This window comes from Oryctolagus cuniculus, chromosome 8 (assembly GCF_964237555.1).
Source record: "Oryctolagus cuniculus chromosome 8, mOryCun1.1, whole genome shotgun sequence".
Classification (NCBI taxonomy): domain Eukaryota; kingdom Metazoa; phylum Chordata; class Mammalia; order Lagomorpha; family Leporidae; genus Oryctolagus; species Oryctolagus cuniculus.
This window is the reverse complement of record NC_091439.1, coordinates 108474650-108499153: the sequence shown is the minus strand read 5'-3', so window position 1 is coordinate 108499153 and position 24504 is coordinate 108474650. Positions and strand designations below refer to the sequence as shown.

At 50.3% G+C, this 24504-nt stretch overlaps 2 protein-coding genes across 6 annotated transcripts in view; both read left to right on the top strand.

Moving 5' to 3' along the window:
- Positions 1-9084, top strand: part of CEP135 (centrosomal protein 135) — a 79798-nt gene extending 70714 nt beyond the window's left edge. For 2 of the 3 annotated variants that reach the window (XM_051820255.2, XM_070048092.1), the window contains 2 exons: positions 3256-3369; positions 7636-9084. In XM_051820255.2, the coding sequence (XP_051676215.2) occupies positions 3256-3358 (103 nt within the window). In that variant the 3' untranslated portion in view covers positions 3359-3369; positions 7636-9084. Of the gene's footprint in view, positions 1-2117; positions 2235-3255; positions 3370-7635 lie in introns of all 3 variants that reach the window. The other variant, XR_011378472.1, reaches the window with a different exon arrangement.
- A 7978-nt stretch (positions 9085-17062) lies between these two features.
- The window catches only part of CRACD (capping protein inhibiting regulator of actin dynamics), a 276507-nt gene continuing 269065 nt past the window's right edge, over positions 17063-24504 (top strand). Inside the window, exon 1 of one of the 3 annotated variants that reach the window (XM_051820252.2) lies at positions 17063-17242. The gene's annotated coding sequence lies outside the window, so the exon portion shown is untranslated. The remainder of the gene's footprint in view (positions 17243-24504) is intronic. The other 2 variants (XM_051820251.2, XM_051820248.2) reach the window with 2 other exon arrangements.

Genomic DNA, 24504 nt, shown 5'->3' with positions numbered 1-24504 from the left:
TTTATGATTTCAGGGGCCAGCATGGCGCAGCAGGTTAGGCTACCACATGTCGGACCAGCATACTATATTGGAGTGCTGGTTTGAGTCCCAGCTGCTCTGTTTCTGATCGAACTCCTTCCCAATGCACCTGGGAAGGCAGTGGAAGATGACCCAAGTGCTTGAGCCCCTGTCATCCATGTGGGAGAGCAGGGTGGAGTTCCTGGCTCCTGGCTTCAGCCTGGCCCAGCCCTGGCTGTTGTGGCCATTTGGGGAGTGAACAGCAGATGGAAGATTGATTTTTCTCTGTCTCTCCCCACCCTTAAATAAATAAATCTTTTAAGGAATATTTATGATTTCAGAGATGAAGTTTGAGTGTGGGAATGATATAAAAAGTGTTATTGATTTCTTACAGTTGTTCTGTCCTCTGTGTTAATCGCATGTACATACATAATGATTTCTAGTTCTTAATGATCATTTAAATTCTATGTAATTCAGGGGTCCTACACCAAACTCTATAGCCCAGTTATAGCCCCCGCCTTAGTTCTCCTTTGATCTTGCCCCTTCAAAGAAGCTTGAGCCACGTGATCATGTCTTCTTGTTCTTTGCTATCCTGCTCGGCCGAGCATTCTCATAGACACAGAAGCTGGTTCCTAGAGGTGGAGTCGAGAGGCAGAGTCATACATTACAGTGGTTGCTGGGCCCCCAGAGGCCACATGACACAACAGCATATCTGTGCATTGCAGTTTCCTGGGGTGCAGAGGAAAAGCTTAGCTCCTTTGGACAATAGTTATAAAAAAAAGTTGAGAAACACGAAACTAGGTAGAAACCCTGGATGTTGAAGAACTGATGGCAGAAAAGCCTAGGCCCGAGCCTGAGTAGCCCGCAGAGGAGACAGCAGTGTAGCTGCTGTGCTTGGTGCGGCAGCCTGTTACGGAGAAGGAGGATTGTTCCGCTGTGACATTGGGAACTTTTGAGGAAGAAGGAAGCGAGGACTGGACTGATGTGCACGAAGACATGGGAAGGGGCCGAGGACGGAGCCGCGCAGCTGGAGAGCGCCCTCGGGAGAGCAGCCTGGGCCGAGAGCCCGAGTGAGGAGTCCGTGTGGTGCAAACAGTGCACCATTCCCGGGTGCAGCCGTCTAAGTGGCTGTCTGCATTGTGGGGCGAAGGCTGCACAAGATCAGGAGGAAGTGGCCACATACGCGTGTTCTGCTGGGCGGAACACCCGACAGGCAAGCCGTACCCCTTGAGGTGGTTCAGTCTGTGCGGACTCAGCTCAGAGGGAGGTAGAAAGAGCTTGTCGTATGGGATGTGTCTCCACACCAGAGACCAAGTATTGCTGTTTCCATGATAAGCCAGGCTCTATGCCCACACAAAGAACAGCATTGGAAGAAAGTACTCAGGTGGGTAGCTGGTCAATGAGGAAGACACACGTATGTAGACTCACAGAGACGGTGTGTGTCATGACGGTGGAGCGGGTGTAGGACAGAACCTGCCCATAGCCTGGCGTCAGGAGAGGTCATGGGAGGGTGTGTGGGGTACCTGTGGATTGTCCAGCGGAGACTTCCGTGGGGCCTGGAGCGCCGGACGGAACTGAAGGTGGAGATTTGCAGAGTCATGTCGTATAAAAGCAAAGGGGAGGAACACCTGCCTGAGCCCGAGCCGGACGGGAAGGGTCCGGTGGAAGAGCGAGGCAGTCGTCTCTGGGTAGAAAGAGAAGCAGGTGACAGAGGTGCCAGGACAGCCAAGAACGGCTAGCAGCATCAGAGCACGTGGAAAGATCACGTGATGCCTGCTAACACATAGGCAGTCAGTGTTTTTATTTATTTTCAAGATAAGCACACAGAAATCTTCCACCCACTGGATTGCTCCCAGTGCCCACAGCAGCCAGGGCTGGGCAAGGCCAAAGCCAGGAGACAGGAACCCCATCTAGGTGTCCCACGTGGGTGGTAGGCACCTAAGCACTTGAGCCATCGCCTGCTGCCTCCCAGCAGTGTGTTAGCAGGAAGCCAGATTCAAAGCAAAGTAGCCAGGACTCAAACTGGCACTCAGATGTGGGATGTGGGCATGCCTAATGGCATTGTAACTGCTGTGGCAACTGTCAACTTTTGAATTTAATTTTTTTTATTTTTTTGACAGGCAGAGTGGACAGTGAGAGAGAGAGACAGAGAGAAAGGTCTTCCTTTGCCGTTGGTTCACCCTCCAATGGCCGCCGCGGCCGGCGCGCTGCAGCCGGCGCACTGCACTGATCCGATGGTAGGAACCAGGAGCCAGGTACTTCTCCTGGTCTCCCATGGGGTGCAGGGCCCAAGCACTTGGGCCATCCTCCACTGCACTCCCGGGCCACAGCAGAGGGCTGGCCTGGAAGAGGGGCAACCGGGACAGAATCAGGCTCCCCAACTGGGACTAGAACCCGGTGTGCCGGCGCCGCTAGGCGGAGGATTAGCCTAGTGAGCCGCGGCGCCGGCCTTGAATTTAATTTTTAAGAATACGTTAAACTGATTTGTTGTGATTTTTTTTTTTTTTTTGACAGGCAGTTAGACAGAGAGAGACAGAGATAGAGTTATAGAGAGACAGAGAGAAAGGTCTTCCTTCTGTTGGTTCACTTTCCCAGTGGCCGCCACTGCCGGCGCTTCACCGATCTGAAGCCAGGAGCCAGGTGCCTCCTCCCAGTCTCCCCATGCGGGTGCAGGGCCCAAGCACTTGGGCCATCCTCCACTGCCCTCACAGGTCACAGCTGGACTGGAAGAGGAGCAACCGGGACTAGAACCCAGTACCCCAACCGGGACTAGAACCTGGGGTCCGGCACCACAGGTGAAGGACCAGCCAAGAGAGCCATGGTGCCGGCCTATTTGTTGTGATTTTTAAAAAATTGTGAAGTATGAGGAAGAAAACTAAAATGCTCTGTAAGTTCTGCCTTCCATGGTCACCACTTAAGAGCCAGTTGTGAACTGCATGTCTGTTGCGCTTATCATCCTACTCTTTGACCAAATACGATCTGAGCATTTTGTTTCTAATACAGTATTTTAATGGTGATCTGTTCCTACACAGTTTATTAAAGCACGATTGTTTTGAACGATCTCTTGTAATTCATACTCTTTGAATTGTAGTCTCTTAGCTGCTATTTGAAAATCATACAAAGACGTAAGATTTAAATGTAGTGGGAATAAATGTAGAAATTAATTAACGACTAACTCCAGGAGCACCAGATATGTGGACACCACAGTTTACAGTTTCCTGGTGCTTGCGTGTAATCTCCTTTGATCTTTACCAACAGAGAACGAGCGATCCAAGAGATGCGTCGACACGGGCTTCCTACTCCACCCCTTAGTTCTACTCTGAGGTCTCCTTCACCGACTCCTGAACAGATCAGTGTATAATTGTCAGAAAGGTATGTGTGTAACGCTAGCAACGGGCAAAACTAACCTGTGGTGGTAGGGTTTGGAGCAGTTTTCTGTTGGGAGAGGCGAGCTTGCCTGGAAGGCTGTTCCAAGGAGTGTTCTGGAACAGTGGGTAGGTCTGGAGTCCTGGCAGTGCTGGTGATGTGAGCGTGCACAGCTGTAAAAACTGAGTAAACTGAACATTTGCAGGCCGTGCATTTTACTGTATGTAAAGTATACCCAAATTAGAGACGGCATCCACAGTAGAACATTGTACGACTGAATGAGATACCACAGGGCAGTAATTGATGAAGCACCAAGTTCAAGCAAATAAGAGGGAAAATGTAGACAAGAGGCATAGCGGCAGGAATGCGTGTGGCACTGGAGACTCAGTCTAGCAGGAATGGCAGGATGTGGCTGGGACGATGAGGCAGGAGGGTTTGGAAGGTGGACTGGGGTGTATGGAATACCTGCGTGAGGCTACATTATCGGTTGTTGACTGATTTTGCAAGCAAGGGGAGCCTTTGAAGATCCTGCCGTCTCTAGGCTGGGAACATGGGAGAGGCCGGATGAAGGAACTTCCTAGTGGGTTCACTTCACAGCTGTGTTTGAATTTCCTGTAAGTGATGTGAAATGAACAGTATAATCAGGTCGGGACCAGGGTGATGATACTGAAAGCCAGGAGTAAAGTGTGCCACGCTCAGGGCACCTCCAAACTGAACACATGTGGGTTGCATGCACCCACGTCTCCACTCCCCTCTGCTCATTAGCCCTGCTTTCAAAGGGACTGTGCCAGCTGTTGAAAGCATAGCTTCTTTTTGCCTGTCTTTGGATAGGTGATACATGGAATCGTGTGTTCCGGCCTCTTTCCTCACCCAGGCCTTTGCGAGGTTCGTGCATCCTGTTGCGAGTGCTCGCAAACTGTTCGGTCTTGTTGCTGCGTAACGGATGCCCCCTGTGAAGCTGCCACAGCACGCTCACCCTTGCTCTGTGAAGTGGCTGCCGCTGTGCCTTAGGGCCCCAGGCACCAGCTGGGTGTGAAGCCGCTGGGGCCCTGGACTGGCATATGCCCGAGCTTTAGTAAATGCGGCAGGACAGTTTGCCAAATGAGTTGTAAAGAGTTAGGGCGCGTGTGGTGGAGGGAGGCTCAGAGGAAAGTGCTGACTCGTCGGACATGGGCTGAAGACTCACACCAGGGTTTGCCAGGTAGGGTCTGTGAAAAATGCAGGCTCACGGACACAAGTAGTGAAGTCAGTCTCTTCTGAAGAACGCTTTTTTTCCCTTAAAAGTACCGTAGATAGCAGGTAATTAGCATTTCCATGGTGACTCAGAATCCACATCACGAGCACGTGCGGATGCCCTGTGTTTCTGGGCCTACACTTCAGTGGTTTCCACTGCGAGGCCACTTGTCAGTGCCAGCTGCACTCACTGTGTCCTCGCACTCCCAGGCTGCTGCTGTAGTTTGAGTGTGGTCAGCGGTAGAGCAGTGTAACACGTACTTTCTCGTGCTGATTCATAGCTGCTGCTAGATCCAGGCTTGGAAAACTAGTAGGCCAGACAAACCCCTCTGCCTGTTTTTGTAACTCAGACTTAATTGGGGCATAGCCACACCCATGTGTTTCCATCTTTTTTTTTTTTTTTTTTTTTTGGCAAGCAGAGTGGACAGTGAGAGAAACAGAGAAAGGTCTTCCTTTTGCCGTTGGTTCACCCTCCAGTGGTTGCCGTGGCCGGCGCGCTGCAGCCGGCGCACCGCGCTGATCCGATGGCAGGAGCCAGGTACTTATCCTGGTCTCCCATGGGGTGCAGGGCCCAAGCACTTGGGCCATCCTCCACTGCACTCCCTGGCCACAGCAGAGAGCTGGCCTGGAAGAGGGGCAACCGGGACAGAATCTGGCGCCCCGACTGGGACTAGAACCCCGGGTGCCGGCACCACAGGCAGAGGATTAGCCTAGTGAGCCGTGGCACTGGCTTCATCTTGTCTAAGACAGCTCCTATGCAATGACAGAGCTGGTTTGTTATCCCAGAACTGCGCCCCTCCCCCAGGCTTGTGCATCGAAGATACTCCTGGCCCTGGCACCACAGATCCTCTGGTAAATTCAACAGCTGTTAGGAAATAAAGGTGAAAAGGTAAATGATTCCTCAGTTTTTTGGAAACAGGCTTGATCTTACAGAGCCTTGGAAGGGTCCTGGCACTCCCCGGGATCCCAGCTACACTCTAAGAAGCACTGGCCGGGGAGGTGGTTGTGCAGTGTGTCACGTAGTCGTGAGACACTGGCACCCCATATCGGGGCATCAGTTTGTGACCTGACTGTTCTCCTTCCCACCCAGCACCCTGCCAGTGCACCTGGGAAGGCAGCACACCGTAGCCCAAATGCTTGGGCCCCTGCCACCCACATAGGAGGCCCAGGTGGAGTTCCTGGCTCCTGCCTTCAGCCTGACCCAGCCCTGGATATTGTTGTCCTTTGGAAAGTGAACAGTGGTGGAAGATCTCTGTCTCTCTCCCCCATCTCTGTCAAATAAAATAAATCTAAAACAAAACAAAAATAGAGCACAGTGGACTGCAGCAGTTGCTAATGCTGTGGCAAATGAGAAAACTTAGAGAATTATAAAATCTACATAAAATTTACCATTTTACGTTTTTAAATTACTTTTTTTTTAAATGTACAGTTCAGTGGCATTAGATTCATAGTGTTGTACAACCATCACCATTATCTGTTTCCAAAACCTCTTAATCCAAAACAGAAATCCTGTACCCAGTGAACGGTAACTGCCTTCAGGCCCCTGTGTCCTCTGTGTCTCCCTGATGGCACTTGGAATCCTGTGTGTGCAGCTCCTCTGTGTTGCTGCAGGCACCGTTGTGTATGCTTTGGGCAGTTTGGGGTGTGGGGGCAATGCGTGCTGGGCACCGGTGTGCGGGGTCTGCTTCATCCCTGGTGTCGTGTCTTTGGGTCAGACCTGGGCGTGGAATTGCTGGTCAGAGCGGAGTCCCTGCCACTGTCTGAGGGCCGGCCAGACCCTGTCCACCTGGCCGCACCTGGCTGCCTTCCTGCCTCCGCATCCTCACCAGCCCTCTTCTCTCCCTGTTGAGGAGTGTGCTGTCCTAGGACATGTGGGTCAGAACTTTACAGCCATTAACAAAGCCCCAGTTTGTAATCCTGCGGTTTTCAAAGTGTCCTGATGACACTGTTCGTTAGTGAGCCATTCCGTTTACATTTTCTAACTAAGAGATTGCCCTGGAAGCACTCAGAAGTGAACCGCTCAGCCGTGAAGTCGTCTCTCAGGCTGGTGTCGCTCCCATAGTGAACATAGATCACCCAGCTTCATTTGTGCTGTTGATGACAGTCGCTCGCTGACACGCGCTGAGACAGGAGAAACCCAGTGTGCACCCTGTTCTCAGACACCACTCAGCCCAGCACTTCCAACACCGGCCGCCACTTCCTGGGTGCCAGTCCTGACGCTGGAGATGGTGGCAGATCCCACAGGTCAAGGGCGCGGTCCCATGAGACACTCGCTCTGTACACACCTCGGATGCCGATGCCCACTCCAGGCTGTGACCTGTGCTTCTGAACTGTCTGCTGGCAGTCAAGGTCCCCACGACCCTCCTCAGGTTCGATTAGTTTGCTCGTGCACCTCGCAGGTCTCAGGGCGGCCTGTACCTCCATGTACCTGCTGATTACAAAGGGAAGGCAGAGGGTGCAGCTGGACAGCCAGATGCCAGCCGTGTGTGGGAAGCAGCTTCTGTGCCCTCACCGGACACGCCTTTCTCTGGACATTTGCAAGTGGCTCAGCTCTCCGGAAGAGAGAAACCCAGTCCCTTTTGGCTCTCGTGGGGGCTTTGTTCCATGGGCCTGATTGGTTGCATCTTTGGCCTCTGGCAGGCTCAGCCTTGCGCTCTCCCTCTCTCGGGGTTAGGCCTTGGCCTGTGCAGTGGCTGTGCCTAACCAGTCCCCATTCTGAGTTGCCTGGGGACCTCCAGCCTCCAGGCATCTTGTTAGCATGCAGAAGGCGCCCATCACTGCGGGGTTTCCAAGGAGCTGTGGGCCAGGGCCAGGGCCAGAGACCACGTGCAGACTTCCCAGGATCACACGCGCTCACTGATGTGTGTGCGGTGCAGGAAGGGGGAAGTACAAACCAGGACTCTGTACCTTCGTTCTGAGAACTGTTCTCAGGTGGAACTGGCCTGGGGCACAGTTTTTATTAGATTAACATTGAATTTCATTTTGTATGAATACGTTGAGTAACTGTCCTTTTTCTCTCAACCCCCCTCTCTGTTTCAGAATAATGGCCTTCCGTGAGTTTCTGTATGGATTATAAAGAATAGTAGTGAAGCATTTGAAGTACTTGTTCCTGAAAATCATGAACATGGACCAAATTCTACCTCTGCCAACTTGTATTTAAATCAGTGAATATTTATGTAAAAAAGTTTGCTTTAAAAAACTGTGTATTTTCATATATGGGACAGAACAAAATATATACTAATAGTGCTTAACTGGTTTTTTATTATTTCCTCACTTAATTTACTCCCAAAATGTGTTTATACTGTGTGTTAATATAATGTATTATTCACGTCATACTTTAATAATCTGTTTCTTAATGAGCCATGGTATATGTATGTTGAAATTCTTATATTGCATGTTTTCAATGTGTTGTTTTTTCCCTGTTTATAACCCATATCCTAATTAGTCACAGAGAATTCTCAGTGTTGATGCTATGCTGGTATGTTTATATCAGAATCAAGCTAAAAGCTGTACTCAAAGTTTTATAAAACTGTCGAACGAAAATTTGGGGCATTTTTCAGAAATGAAATTTCTTAGTGTATTAATCTAAAATTTCAGAGAATGAAAGGATATAGGTAAATAAAGATTATTGTTGACATTCCAAAATACATCCAATAATACCAGTTTTTGCTCTGAACTGCGTATTCTGATTTGCTAGTCTTTTCGAACAGCATGTGAACGCTGAGCTGTGGCATATAAATTGAAAACAGCTTTTTACAGCTAATTCTCAAAGTTTCAACATTTAAAATTTAGGTTTATACATATATTAACCAAAGAACAGAAGTATAAAAGAGTGTCAGTTACAAAAAGTAATCGTGTTTTATCCATATATGTGAAGAAAATCCTGTTCATTCTGGATTTCATCATGACTCAGAAGGAGCTCAGAAGCTAGCCTGGGGATGCGCTAAGCCAGTTACGACGCATTTTGCCCTCGTGTTTGGTAAAGCGGAGCTGGCGTGTGCGGCGTGCAGCGAGGCGGCAGTGTGCTTTCTGTGACGCGAGCGAGCGTGTCGGCTGTGCGGGCGTGCCCCCGGAGCAGCTCGGTGTGCCTGGGCTGGGGCTGCCCTGCCGCCGTCCGTGGCACGTCTGTCCCCGTCGCCCTTGGGTGAGCTCCGTTATGGCATTAGAGGAGAGGAGTGAGACTGTTGGCAGGGGCACGTGGAAACCACTTTGATAAATATATGTAAATAAATATCTGTCCCTATTTTCCCCCAAAGCAACAGCAAGACATATTTTGTTAGATATTTTATAATGTTTTCTATAATTTAAAAATGTATAGCTTGCCATAATTGTTATTTTCATAACTATGATGCTACAATTTTTTTAAAAATTAGTTTTGTCCTAAAATTTTGAATGTTTTGATCTTTTACAGATGTTTTTAACTTTGTTTTAAATAATTTTAAATTATGGAACTTGATATACATTTGCTAATAAACTTTGCAGTCAGTATTTTTTCTCTTTCTTACAAATAGTTTATAATTTTACACTAGCAATATTAATTCTAAAAGTAACTGTAACTTATTCAGATTGAACTTTATCGTGATGGATTGTGGGGAAATCCCTAAAGTTAGATGCCACACACCTTTTTTTAACCGACTTTCATTTATTTTCAGAGTTCCAAATAAAAGAAATAGTTTCTGCTGGTGTCCATACAGTGAGGCTGAACGCCTGCTCTGTTCCTTGGGACCCCGCCCTGCTGGGTCCTCTGTGCTGTGGGCCTGGTCCCACCCACACCCGTCCCTCCCGCTGTCAATCTCCCATTGACGGACTTCCCAGACCCTCCCATTCCCTTCTGTGCACTCAGAGCCAACGTTCTTGGAGCAGAGTTGTCTACACTCGCCTTTTCTGGCCCTACTGCCCACCTGTCTTTCTTGAGCTACTCCAGTCCTTCGCTCCAGTCCAGTGGACAGCGTTCCCCTTGTGACATCTCCCAGCAGCATCTGATGTGCAGATTTCCCCACCTTCTTAAAGTTTATTGAAGAGAAAAGGAGCTGCCATCCACTGGGGCTGGTAGGCTGAAGCCAGGGGCTGGGAACTCAGTCCAGGTCGCCCACGTGGCGGGCAGGGACCCAACCACTTGAGCCATCCCTGCTGCCTCCCAGGGTGTGGATCAGCAGGAGGCTGGAATTGGAGTGGAGCAGGCGGTAGAAGCCAGTCTCTGCTGTGGGATCCAGGGGTCCCAGCTGGCATCCTACTGCTACCCCCTAAGCATTTTTAAGTGGGACAGTTCAGTAGTGCTAAGTACATTTACATTGCCTGAAATACCTTCCAAACTATTAAATGGGGGAGTATTCTCGGGGCTCAGCACATGGATGTGTATTCCCGGGTCAGTTTCAGAATTTATCTCTTAACTCCTGCCTTTTTCTGCATTCTAGACACATAATCTAGGTATTTAATATCTCAACTTCTAAGTAAGTCCTGCCACCATTCCTGCTCTTGCACAGGCCACTTTTTGTCCTGATTGTTTCTCTGTCTTGCATACACACCGTTCCGTTCATTAGCAGCGTCTGGCGGTACCACTAGCACAGGCCTGTCTGTCATCAGACCACAGCTTGCCTCCTTCCCTAGTGCCTGTGACCAAGCCACCATCCTCTCCCTGGACCGTGGAACGCTTCCTGAACAGTTTCTCTGGTTCCCTGCCCTCACACAGTGATGTTTCTTAAATGTAGGCTAAGTCAAATCACCACTCTGTTCCAAACTCTGTAACGGCTCGAAAGTACAAAAGAAAAGCTAAACTTTGTGGAGAATATGAATGCAGGTGCCAACACCGAGGCAGTAATGCCCCCGTAAAAAAGAAATGTGAACAAATGTCCTCAAATCAAAGGATAAAGGCTGAGGTCTTCATTAAAAGGACTCAGGGCCGGCGCCGTGGCTCACTAGGCTAATCCTCCACCTAGCGGCGCCGGCACACTGGGTTCTAGTCCCGGTCGGGGCGCCGGATTCTGTCCCGGTTGCCCCTCTTCCAGGCCAGCCCTCTGCTGTGGCCAGGGAGTGCAGTGGAGGATGGCCCAGGTGCTTGGGCCCTGCACCCCATGGGAGACCAGGAAAAGCACCTGGCTCCTGGCTCCTGCCATCGGATCAGCGCGGTGCACCGGCCGCGGCGGCCATTGGAGGGTGAACCAACGGCAAAGGAAGACCTTTCTCTCTGTCTCTCTCTCACTGTCCACTCTGCCTGTCAAAAAAAAAAAAAAAAAAAAGGACTCAGAGAAAGTCGGAGACAAAACCCCACATTTACACCAAAAACATTAGGAAGGAGAGAAATAGAAGCTTCCAGAATGAAAGGAGATCACCTAAAAAACAATGTTTTAGGGGTGTGCGTGTGGCACAGCAGTTACATTGCCACGTGGGATGCCTACATCCCATAGCAGTGCCAGGTTCAAGTCCTGCCTACTCCACTTCCAATTCCGACTAATGCACACCCTGGGAGAATGCAGGTGATGGCATAGGTACGTGGGTCCCTGCCACATGAGTGACCCGGATTTCTCAATAACTACACTGGAAGGAAAAGCAAAATAGTATCTGCTGAAAGGAAAGAATTTTGGACTTTGTGCACAAGCCCCTCCAGTTTGGCTTTTGTTCAATGTGAGTTCAGCCATTATTGTATTGGTGAAGAAACATGGGTGGACGTGGTGGCACGGCAGATTAAGCTGCTGCTTGGGATGCCTGCGTCCCATATTGGAGTGCCTGAGGTCAAATTCTGCCTCCATTTTTAATTCAGCTCCCTGCTAGTGCATACCCCGCTGGGAGGCGGCCATTGATGGTTCAAGTACTTGGGTCCCTGCCATCCAAGTGGGAGACCCAGATAGCATTCCTGGCTCCTGGTTACGGACTGATTATTGCAGACATCTGGGGAGTAAACCAGTGAATAGAAGGTATCTTTCTTTTTCACTCAGTTGCTCTGCCTTCCAAACAAAAATAATAAGCAATAACAAAAAGGAACGTGGGCAATATCCCTGAGTCATTTTCTTGGACAGCCACACACAGTGTAACCCCAGGCTGCTCAGCAGTCAGAAGTGTATGGGGCCGGCGCCGTGGCTCACTAGGCTAATCCTCCGCCTGCGGCACCGGCACCCCGGGTTCTAGTCCTGGTTGGGGCGCAGGTTCTGTCCCGATTGCTCCTCTTCCAGTCCAGCTCTCTGCTGTGGCCCGGGAAGGCAGTGGAGGATGGCCCAAGTGCTTGGACCCTGCACCCACATGGGAGACCAGGAGAAGCACCTGGCTCCTGGCTTCTGATCAGCGCAGTGCACCGGCCATAGCGGCCACCTAGCGGGTGAACCAACAGAAAAGGAAGACCTTTCTGTCTCTCTTACTGTCTAAATCTGCCTGTCAAAAAAAAGTGTATGGTACTGGGCAGTCCACGTGTGTGCACAGGTACACAGTGGGGTCCACGTTGGGAGCCACCCTTGGCCACACGCGGTAGGAGCAAAAGGGTTCAAGGGCAACCCTGCCCCCATGAGTCTGTTTTCGCGGCATAGGAACAGGGGTGACAGATGACAGCTGGTCGGGCTGCCAGCCACTGCAGGTTCATGACTCAGGCGGCCCGTGTGATTTGTGGCCAGACTGCAGTCAATGTGGGATCCAGGGGACAAAGAGCTTTCATTGCTATTGGCTTGGGCTCCATGCAAAGAATGCTGATTTGCGGGTCAGCTGGGAGAACACAGTGAATGGAATGCCCAAGTGAGGCACGTCCTGTCTCTGGTAGCAGGAAGTCCAGTGAGAGCTCAACTGCTCTTTGGTAGTGGGGACCCAGAGTGACAGGAGTTTCCTGGGTACCCACATTGTCCCAAGAAAGTTCCCTTGGCACACAGGTCTTTGTGTGGGTGTCATAGACATAGGGACACTGCAGTTGGGGAGCTGAGACTGGGAGTTCCGACTTACCAACAGGGCACCATCTGGACAGTGAAAATCAAGACACAGGCACTCGCGCGGAATCCTGGCTCACCCGCCGGTGACAAATGACAGGACTGTCCCAGTAGCGTGTCTCTATTTTCAGCTCTTCTCTGGGCAATCGCAGAGTGCTTAAGACATCAATTCCTATTAAACATTCCCATGTGCAAGCAACCCCAGGGCACTGAATGAATCCAGCAGGTCCTGCCCAAAAGCTCACGTTAGCTTCCTCTTCCCACTGTGACCTTGGCCCAAATCCCTGTCGGCCCGACTGCGATGGTGACGTGGGTGCCGGCATCCATGACAGCCACCGTCTCTTCCCTTGAAGTCCCTCAGTGTACTCACACATGACAATTATGTCCTTGGCGACAGCGGCAATGGGAGTGTGCTGGCTTGCTCTCTCACACTTCCAAACAAAGGGAGGGAGGGAGGGAGAATATGGGGGGCTGGGGAGAGTGAAAGAGAGAGAGCCTGTGTGTGTCCTTGGTGACAAGTGGCAGGCCTTCCCTGACATCAGGAAAGAGAAGGAAGGAGAGAGTCAAGGGCACAAGGGAGAAGGCAGCGCCTCCCCAGCAGGTGTCATTTCTAGAGGAAAATATCTGATTATCTTTTCAGTTCCTTCGACAAGTCAGCCATTCTCCCCCTCCCCAACCCAACCCAGCTTTGTTTCTGTGTTTTTTTTTTTTTTTGGGGGGGGTGGGGTGGGCGGGTGGGAATCTTCTGTTTCAGCTACATTTAAAAAACTCTGCCTTCGTCATTTCTTTGAATGTGAAATGTTTACTTTTTGTGTCTCTTAGCTGATGGGCTAGAGCCTAGTCAATATTATTTTCTTTCTCTAAGAATAAATGCTTTATTGGTTAAATCTGTTTGGCGTGGTTTTTATTTCATTAACTCCTGCTTTCATTTCTTCATCTTTTTTTTGTTGCTGTTTATTTTCATTCTGGAGTTATATGCTTAGTTTATTTTCAATCTTATGTTCTAATGTATGCATTATGGGCTACAAAATTTAAGAATTTTCTGGTCTTATAACCCACAATTTTTTTCTTTATGTTTTGTCCTTACATTCTGAATAAAGTCCAACTTCAGTTCTGGATTATTTACTATAAAAAATTATCACCTAGGGGCCAGCTAGTAGTAGTAGTAGTAGTAGTAGTACTATTAGTAGACTAATCCTCCTCCTGTGGCATGGGCATCCCACAAGGACACTGGTTCGAGTCCCGGCTGCTCCTCTTCTGATCCAGCTCTCTGCTATGGCCTGGGAAAGCAGTAGAAGATGGCTCAAGTCCTTGGGCCCCTGCACCAGGTGAGCACCCAGGAAAAGTGGATCACACAAAGGGGCCTTTACAAAATTCATGGAAAATGCATATTTAAAAAAAAACCTAGGTGTGCATTTCAATTTTTGGGGGGGACCAGTTACACATTCTGCACGGATTTGGATTTTGGCTTCTGGAAACTTCTAGTGTTACTAGATCAAGGTGACCCAGAGGAAGCTCCTGGCTCCTGGCTTCGGATTGGCCTAGTTTCAGTCATTGTGGCCATTTGAGGAGTGACCAGCAGATGGAAGACCTTTCTATCCCTCTTTCAATCAAAAAATAATTGAATAACAAAAAGAAAAAAATTATCATCCAAACTAGGATACTTTTGAGAACAAGATATCTAGCTATGTAATGTTAGCACCCTACATGTAAACCACCTTTGTCCTAGGAGAAATGGTAAGTTTTGTCACTCTTACACAAGAGTTATTTTAAAGGAAGTTTAAAATTTTCCATGTAGCTAGGATTTTGTTACAGATTTCTAATTCACTGAAGTTGATCCAAGTATGTGGTCTATATGGACTTTGATTCTTGAAGTTTATTCTTGTTTGACCTAAAATTTGGTTGATTTTTGTGACTATTTCCAATGCAATGCATATTTTCTGTTCATGGGGTACACATTTCTTGACATCTTTTAGATCAAGTCTGTTGATTCTCTGTAAAATCATCTGCTTTATACATCAATTCCAGGAAAAAATAAAAAGTCTCCCCCTGTGACTGGCGGTGTGGCACAGCAGCTTAAGTTGTCGCCTGCAGTGCTGGCGTTCTCTCTGGGTGCTGGTTCACGTCCCGGCTGCTCCACTTCAGATCCCGCTCCCTGCTAACGCGCCTGGGAAAAGCAGCGGAGGATAGCTCAAGTGCTTGGGCGCCGGAAGAAACTTCTGGCTTCTGGCTTCATCTCAGCCCAGCTCTGGCCTTTGCTGCCATTTGGGGAGTAAACCAGCAGAAGGAAGATATCTCTCTCTGTAACTCTGCCTTTCAAGTAAATAAAATTGAGAGTCAGTGTGGGCAAAGCGAGAACAGAGAGAGCCATCATCCCATTCTGCTAGTTCTCTCCCTAAATGCTCCCAATGGCTGTGGCTGGGCTGGGCTGGGCTGTAATCAGAAGCTAGAAGCACAAGCCAGGTCTTAAACGTGGCTAGCAGGACTCCAATTACTTGAGCCATCAACTCCGCCTCCCAGAATCTGCATTAGAAGGAAACGGGAGTTAGTTAGGAATTAGAACCCACTAACTGCCCAATAGTGGACAGGAGCTCTTTCTCTTTCACTCCCTCCCTCTCTCCTTCCCCTCCCCCTATATTCTCTCTCCCTCCCCCTCCCGCGCCCTCCCTTTGGAAGTGTGAGAGAGGGAGCCAGCACATTCCCATTGGCTAGTTCCCTCCTCAAATGTCCACGACTGCCACGGCTTGGCAGGGACCAGGGCGAGGTGAAGACAGGAGCCAGGAGCTCACTCCCAGGTCTCCCATGTGGGAGGCAGGAGCTCAGTTATTTGAGCCATCCCCACTGCCTCCCAGCGTCTGCACGGGTAGGAAGCTGGAGTCAGGACCTGGAGCCGGATGTGGACTGTGGTTATCTTAACCAGGTGAACTGCTAGGCTAAATGGATCCTGCCCCGCTCCGCATGTGTTTTCCTTTGTTAGCATTGCATAGTATAGTTCTACTTTCAGACATGATCATTACTTCTTCATTTAGAAGTAGGACACGTGAAATTGAATAGTTATCATGTGTTACAGAATGGGGGAAACGTGTGAAGTGGAGTGGATTATCCATGGAGGGACCCCAGCTTGGGACACGAAGTCAGTGCTGTGGGTTGGAGTCCCATCACAGCCCTGGAGCCACTTAGACAAGCTCTCCTGGTCCCCCTTGCACTGGAACACTCACCCGGCCCACCTGCTCCAGTGGCCGGGAGGGTGCCACCGAGCTGCAGCCGGGCCAGCGGGAACTTAGAAATGGTAACTGATAACGGGCTTTCTTGCTGTGAGGTCAAGGCTGCTGCAGCACCCACTGGAGCTCTGACACCGCACTATTCCTGATTCTGGAAGGTTACGGCCGTCCTCTAGTGCCGCCTGGTCTCCTTTCCCAAGTACTGACGGCAGGTGAGCACCCAGGAAAGGTGATCACACAAAGGGGCCTTTACAAAGTTCATGGAAAATGCATATTAAAAAAAAAAAAAACACCTAGGAGTGCATCTCAATTTTTCTCTTTTTGGCCCAGTTATACATTCTGCACAGATTTGGATTTTGGCTTCTGGAAACTTCTGGTGCTACTTGATCAAGTCAAAGGGAACGCGCTCAATCCTTTTAAAAACTCATTCTTATTAGGAATAAAAGCAGACACTTTAGGATATGTAGACACCACACAACTGAATATTTACAGTCACATACATACAATCATATACACAAATATAAAATCATATTTTGTGCTGTTAATTAAAATATTTAGAAAAACCCAGGTGTTCTGCGATTCTCTTAGTATCAAAGTTGCTCCCTCCAAATCACGCACGTGTGTTAAAATGACCAGTCCTGCTCTGGGCACCGGAACACCTAATTTGATATCGGGTACGTGTTAAGGTCACCTTTCATCTTTTGCCAGAGAGGATTTGCTGGTTTGTTTTAGATTTCTTATTTTATGATGGTACTATTTTCTTTAAAGCACCTTTGCACGCTTAGCAACTGAAATATCACCAGACGTCATTTCCAATAGCTCCATGGAGCTGCTCACCAGAGAGGACGGGAAAACAAGGCTTAGTGTTTCCAGTGAGGCCCACCAAAGAGGTAATTCTTTTTCTTAAAACATCAAGTCGGTCTCTAATCGCGTTGTGGCTGGGGCCATAACAATGCCCAGGGCCAGTGGCACCGTCCTGTGCCCGGGCAGCGCGAGTTCTGGCCCCGCTACCTGCGGGCGACCTGTCCCACCTGTCCCCTCTCGGAGTCCCAGGCCCTTTCCCACGGCTGGGGACGCCTCGCGGCCAGCCCGCTCCGGGCTCCCGGGCGCTCCCGCAGGTGCCCGGGCCGGGTCTGATCGCGCTCAGGAGGTCCCCTGCGGGCGCGCGGCGGGCTCTGAGGGACTCCGCGCCCCTTCCCGGGGCCGCCGCCCGCCTCCTGGGCGCGCGCCGGAGGGGGTACCGGGCGCCTCGTGCAAAGCCGGGCGGGGCCGCGGCGCGGGTCCGAGCGCCCGGGGCGCGGGCGGAGCATGTGACCACGCCGCGCGGGGCCGGGCGCGCAGTGCCGCGCGGCGGCGGCGGCGGGGAGAGCAATGGAGGCCGCGGCCGCCTGAGGGGCGGGTGCGCTGCTGGCTGCCGCTGCCGCTGCCGCTGCCCCGCCGGAGCCCGCCGCTGGCCGCGCCGCTGCGTCCGCGCCCGCCGCCGGCCGCCCGCTCCGCACTCCCGGCACCCGGCGGAGAGCTCAGGTGAGCGCCTTCCCGGCCCGCGGCCAGACAATGGGGCAGCGGGCGGGCGCTCGGCTCCACGCGCGCCCCTCGGAACCGGGCCCCCGCGGCGCCTGGGACTCCCGAGCCCCGGCTCCGGGGGTGGGGGGTGGGGTGGGCATGGGCGCGGCACGGCTGCCCCGTGGACTTGGGGCGGCGCCCGCGCGCGTGGGGGCGCGGACCCTCCCTCGCGAGCCACCTGCGCGCGGCGTGCGCGGTCTGGGTGCCCGCGCGGGGGCACCTGGCGGAGAGCTGCGCCCGAGAACTTGCCGGGAGCGTGGGACCTCCGGCTCCTGGCTGCTCTCCCGCGCCGCCGCATCCCACCGCGGTCGCCAGCCTCGCCCCGGGGTCTCGGGCGCTGACCCTGGCTCGGCGTCTCCTCGCACGCGCTGCGCTGCTTTGTTTAACCGCGGCCGAACCGATGCGCGCAAACTCTCGCCGCCCCGCTTTGGATGCGCCGCGGGTTTGCTGCCGGGGGGCGAGACAAAGGTTTCCCCGGCTGCCCGGGGTGCCGGGGCCGCCGCCGCCCGCCGGGTCTGAGGCGTTCGCGTCTCGGGTCCGGGGCTGCGTGCGGCGCTGGCCAGCCTTGCTCGCCCGGCTCCGCAGCGGCGAGGTGGGACCGCCTCACCCTCTGGCTGCGCTGCATGGGCTGTGGCTGTTGTTGGCGGCGGTTGTCAGGCGTGGAGATGAGCTGGGTGCTCTCAGCATAGCGGCGGCGTGGTCCTCTGCAGAATTCTGGATTTCTGGAGAAAACGCTCATTGCGAGCCACGTTGCTTCAGTGCGGGAATTGGGGGTGGGGGTGGCCTGGGGGGGAACCTCGGAGCCGGGGCGCGGGGCGGGGTGGGGGGTGTGTGTCCAGTGCTGTGAAATCCTAATAGGGTTTTAGGAATAATGGCCGGGGAAGTGATTCGGTGTTGGGGCGCGGCTGGGGGCGCGGTGAGGGCGAGGGAGTGGTTCGCATACAAAGGATCAGGCAGTTGCAATGAAAGCTTCTTTTAATCGAAGTCCTGTGGCGAATGTTGGATTCATTAAGTTGGCAGGGAAGTCCATGCGAGCCCGTAAGAATCACCTGGAGTAGTTGCTGGATTGTATGCAAGATGGCCAGCAGTTGTCTGTCATTGTTTGTGACTTTGGATGCAATCAGTTTGGAGTAATTTTTTTTAAAAAGTCAACAAAGGGAACACACCTTCTCTGCTGTCTGCTTCATTCCTTGGGGAGAAGGGAGGGGATCCTAGCTCAGTGTGTTCAAGAGAAAACTGCCTGAAAAAGGGAAAAAAGCAATCGGGGTCAGTTTTTAGAAAGAACCCTTTTGCAAGATGCGTCTTACGGAGCTGGTGTGGTTGCATTGTAGATGATTTCAGCTCAAATGTGCGGGGGGAAAAATCATGCCACTAGAAGACGCCTTCTCACTATCGGTGACTGAAAGTGAGTTTTATTCCAAAGCCTGTTTTTGCCGTCACCGGTAATAAATTGGGAACTTTTGCCTTAGAGATGCGGCGGTACTTACAGAGCTAGGGCCCCTTGTCTAAGAACCAGAAGCTGCCACACCATTGTTGGCAGAGCAGCACAGCACATGGAGGGAGGCGATTGTACAGTTGTCTGTTACACACTTTTGGAACTTTACTTGAAATTGACATGGGCTTCTCCAGGGCCAGGGGTGGGTTTTAGTTAGACCCTTTGTCTCCCTTTGTCTCCCTTTGTCTCCTTTTTTTTTTTTTTTTTGTGGTCCACATTTCTAATCTGGCGCATGGTGGTGCTCACTAAGTAGTTGGCAGAAAGAGCTACTTGGTGAAAAATGCATTGCACATGGAGGAAACGTGTTGGTCCAGGTGGAACTGGGTCGCTTCTTAGAGCTCGGTGAATGTGGTCCGTGGGCCTGCCGCAGGGTGTTCTGTGCACACCGTTCCTCTTTCTACGGCATCTGAGGAACGGGGCGTCCAGGGCGGTTTCAGCTCTGAGAAGTTGCCTAGAACGGTTCGCTCGCTGTACTTCCTCACCGTGGCCTGTGGGGAGCCAGGGCAGATGCTGGCATTCCGGTTTTGTAGGTGAGGAAGTCCACACAGGGCGAGATGAAGTGGCTGGCCAGCTCCATGCTACTAAAGCGACGTTATCAGGGCCCGAAGCCGGATCTCACCTTAGAGCACCCGCCTCTCAATCACACAGCCTTCTCCGTGCCGTACTGCACCCCCAGAAAATCACACTCCAATGCAACCTCACAAAAAAGTCTTCCATTTGCATACCTTTTATTTTTTAAGATTGATTTTATGGGGCCCTGCGTTGTGGCGTGGCAGATTAAGCCACTGCCTGTGATGCCACCATCCCGTATGGGTGCTGGTTCGAGTCCCGGCTGCTCCACTTCCGATCCAGCTCTCTGCTATGGCCTGGGAGAGCAGCAGAAGATGGCCCAAGTGCTTGGGCCCCTGCACCCACGTGGGAGACCCGGAAGAAGCTCCTGGCTCAGTCCTGGCAGTTGCTGCCACTTGGGGAGTGAACCAGCAGATGGAAGATCTCTCCGTCTGTCTCTTCTTCTCTCTGTATCACTCTTACTTTCAATTAAGCAAAATAAATTTTAAGAATGGCTGCAAAGCCCCAGCTGAAGACAGGAGCCTGGAACTCCTTACAGATCTTCCACGTGGGCGGCGGGGGCCCAAGTACTTGGGGCCGTGGTCCTCCGCTGCTTTCCCAGGGAGCCAGGTTGGAAGCAGAGCAGCGGGGACTCAGCCAGCATTGCAAGTGGTGGCTTAACCTGCTGTGCCCTCCTTTTGGGTAACTTTTACATAAGAAGAATTTATCTTTTACAACCAGAGTATTTAAATGTTTAAATGTGCAAGTGGTAGAGTCAGGAGACTGAATTTGAACCCCAGCTTTACCAGGTATAGACCTTTGCTTCCCGTTTACCTCTTAATTCTTGACAAGGGATTTATAATACGGCTGCTTCCTCATTTGTAAAATGGGTCAAGTGATAGTATTTGCTGCACATGGCTCTTGTGAGGACTGAATGAAGTAATGTCTGTATATGTTCAGTACAGTGTCTAGCACAAAGCAAATACTTTGGGTGAGCCAATTTTTATTCTTGTAACGATATAAAGCAGTGGCTTTATTTATTTATTTATTTTTTTGACAGGCAGAGTTAGACAGTATGAGAGAGACAGAGAGAAAGGTCTTCCTTCCATTGGTTCACCCCCCAAAATGGCCGCTACAGCCGGTGCACTGCGCCGATCCGAAGGCAGGAGCCAGGTGCTTCTCCTGGTCTCCCATGGGGTACAGGGCCCAAGCACTTGGGCCATCCTCCACTGCCTTCCAGGGCCACAGCAGAGAGCTGGCCTGGAAGAGGGGCAACCGGGAAAGAACCAGTGCCCCAACCAGGACTAGAACCCAGGTACCGGCCCTGCAGGTGGAGGATTAGCCTAGTGAGCCCCGGCCAAAGCAGTGGCTTTTAAACTCTTTACTTCAAGAAATGTGTTTTACATTGCCACCCAGTGTACAGACATGTTATAAATACATGTACGTAAAAACATACGTGAAGTAACGCTTTGGTTTACATTTTTCATTCTACTTTAAGAAATGTTTATTTTCATCTACTTGAAAGGCAGGGTGACAAAGAGAACTTCATCTGCAGGTTCTCTCCCCAAATGCCTGTAACAGGCCAGGCCTGGGCCAGGTCAGAGCCTGGAGCTTCAGCCAGATCTCCCAGGTGGGTGGCAGGGACCCAAGCCCTTGGGCCGGCGGCTGCCTTCCGAGGCGCATCCGCAGGAAGCCGGGGCTGGAGTGGGCACCCCGCTGTGCGATGTGGGCGTCCCGGTTGGCAGCTTCACCTGCTGCGCCACCATGCCTGCCTCAGTTCTTAATGTTTTCTATTTAAAATGCCTAGGTGATATCCGCTGACTGACTTCCCATCCCGTTAGCAGGTCAGGACCTGAAAAGCACTGAGGGGAAGGATAATGAGGCCAAGTATCTTAAAGAAAACCGTTGTTGGATTTGTCTTTTCCTTTAGATGGTTTACAACATCAATTGGAATTTGAACGTTAGATGACACCCTAGGATAGGTTCTTAAGGTTTCTTTGTAAGGCCCATTATTTATTGGGTGTTTATCATGGCCCAAGCACTGTGCTGAGCCTTCTATTTATATGTGTTATCTAATTTAGTTCTCTCAACAGCCCTGCCCAGGGGCCTGGTGTTTCCATTTGATAACTGCAATTAAGACTCAAACGTTTTTACTAACTTACTGAAACACCCCAAGTTAGGAAGGGCTGAAGCAAGGTTCCCACTGAGGTCTCTTTGACCCCAGAGCCTGGTTGCCCTCTGACCTCCACACTGTTTTTGACTTTGTGAAAATATTTCATTCCTTCTATAACAGATGAGAATGACAGTCCTGAGACTGGACCCACTGTGGCACAGCCTATGACAGGACTCATGTGAAAGTAATTTCCAGTAAGGAGGCATGCTGGGTGCACGAGTAATCCATTGTGGCCCTAGCTGGTCTTGGAGGGAAATAGTTGGGAGTAGCTTCTCAGGTCTGGGTCAGCTAATTGGTCATTTTGATTGAGTGCCCAGACGTCTAATTGATCTTCAGAGGAGACGTGAGTGAAATGGCCATGTAGCTATAAAATACATTCATGGCCAACGAACGCTGGCTGTTGTTAAGGCACAAACGAAGACTTGAGAGCTCCTGAGACTACTTTACAGTCTATTGATTGGCGTCAAAATCACAAGGCAGTGAGGTATTTATTTTGTAAAGTACTCGCAAGAAATCACCACCAGCTGTCCTGTTCATGTTCTTTTTTTTTTTTCAGTTCTTTACCAATATTATACTTTTTAGCTGTATTTTAATTTCAGTATCTTGGTGTTTCTGAAACTTTCCTGCTCTTTTCAAGTGTTGTCAGGAAGAATTAGAGTTTTTAAGGACATACATCTTATAAAGAGCACTTGGGTTAGACAGTTTTATAGATAATTTTAAATGGCAATGGACAAAGGCAGACTTCCCTGTGGTTTTGCACTTAGAAATGACACATCCCAACTGTTCCAGTGACTGGTTTGCATTATTGCTGTCTGTATGTAAGTGTAGCTAATAAATGATTACTAAAAATAGATACATCTCTTTCTGCGTTTCCATGATAGCTTTGGATACTTCTGTGTGCAGGGGGCTCTACACTTTTAACTGCATTTACCCAATGTACTTGTTGAATTAAGGTTAGTCCTTTCAAAGCTGGTAACTTTAAAATCAGGAATTGTGTGGATTGTGATGGCATAGGAGACAAAGACAGCAGGTTCATTGTTTATTTATGTGCTTGGAAACCCACCTTCTTCTGCTGGTCAGCCATTACTTTCTGTTCAGATTAGGTAGATATGACTATGGATACGGCCACTTTTATCAAACATCGGATTTCATCCTTAGATTGGCCCTCAGAAATTTTTACAATTAGTGAAATAGTGTACTGTTATAGTAAGCCTATATTTTGTGCTTATTTTATTACTTTATTCCTTTTGCCTAACTCTTGGCTTTTAATGGATTATTACAGTTTTTTGAGCATCAGGAAACATTCCTGTTCCCAAGTGGTCACTGTAACTTGTATGTCCAGGCAGATCTGACATGCGGTGACCGTTGCGTTTTGTATCCTTTTTGTTCTTGATGTGAAAATTCTTAGAGATAAAAGCAAAATCAACTTACGTGCTTTTGCCCATGGCTTTGAGGCAGACACCTATGTGTATGTATGATTTTCATACGTGAGAAATACAAGATTGCAAACTCTCAATCTGTAAGTAAAAAAAAAAATCTTTGCAACTTACGGAAATAAAAACACTGTAAAAACTTTGAAGAGATGCTATCAGACTTACTTTAAAAAACCAAATGAAGAACAGCAACGTGCAGCAGCTGCTGTAATCTAGCAAGTCTGGATGTGAAAAGGTGATATCATTTTATATGTCAAAAATGAAAACCAACATTTGATCAAATTAAAAATCTCACCAGCTGTTGGGTGTTTGCCGCCTTTTTTTAAATGGCACACTTCTGGGGCCAAGAGGCGATGTTAATGAACTTGCTTCTGAGCCTGGTACTCTGCTAAGTGTTGGAGGAAAAGGTAGGCTTTGGGAAATATGTGAATCAGAAGTGAGTACTTAGCCCGCCAGGGACAGGCTGTTAGAGTGGAATTTCAGAATCATTCTCAGTTAGGTGAGGGAGGGGCAACTTGTAAAGAGGTGTTGGGCTCTTTCCTGGGCAGGCAAGAACAACCCCACTGAAGGCCTGCTGGCCTCCCCCACTCCCCTAGGTGAGGGACCGGCTGGCACCGAGGGCAGGGTGGGTGGTGAAACAGGTAGACCTGGAAACTCAGCCGGACTCGATGAACGATCCGCAGCTCTCGGGATCATGGTGAACCCACTGTTCCCACTCTCCTGTGGGAGGTAGAAAAGGAAAATGCTGCAGCCCTGGTTCTGGGAGAGGAACCGTCCTACTGCGAACCCCAGCGCTAAGGCCACTTATGGTCTCAAGTGGAGGCCACAGCCGCTGCTCCTCCAGGAGCTTGGGACACATCCAGCCATGCTGCTGGCACTGAAACCATGGCATTCAGGGTTTCCTTCGTTCTGCAGAGTTCTGCGTATACACTGAGAGCGACTTTCCCCTCCCAGAGCAGCCCTGTGACAGGTGCGGTGAGCGCTCCTGGCTCTGTTCACGAGGCAGCTGCCCACGCATGCTTGTCATGGGTTAACTGCTCTCCGGAGTTAATGAGGTCGGGGTCACAGGTTCAGTTCCTGGGAAGGCCAGTTAGCTTTGCTTTGTTCTCTGATCTCATATTATGCTCTCCACCCGACCAGCCATCTGGCAGAGGCAGATCCCTGATCACAAAGGGACTAATCAACAAGACAGTGGGGGAGGGGCCGCGGGACTCTCTCTCATAGACGTTGAGTAATTGGAGAAACCATTCCAGAAGCTCGTGCAGACTTGTGTTCCATAGCTCGGCTTACTACGCAGAAGGTAACGTGGCTTTCAGAGGTTTTGCTTGACTCGCTTTGCTGGTCGTCTCTCACACGTATTCCTTTGCAGACAGCTCACCCATTCCGCAGTTCAGTTTGTCCTCAGTGATCTTAAGCTCCCAAGAGGTCTGTAGTGAGACCATGGTCAGGCTAATCTGTCTGCAGGTCTGATTCATTCCATGGAATTAAGAAATAAAAATTACAAAAAGCAAAATCTCATTTTGAGTGAGAATCAGCAGGTGGAAAATTTCTAGGGCAATGCTTTATGGGGTTT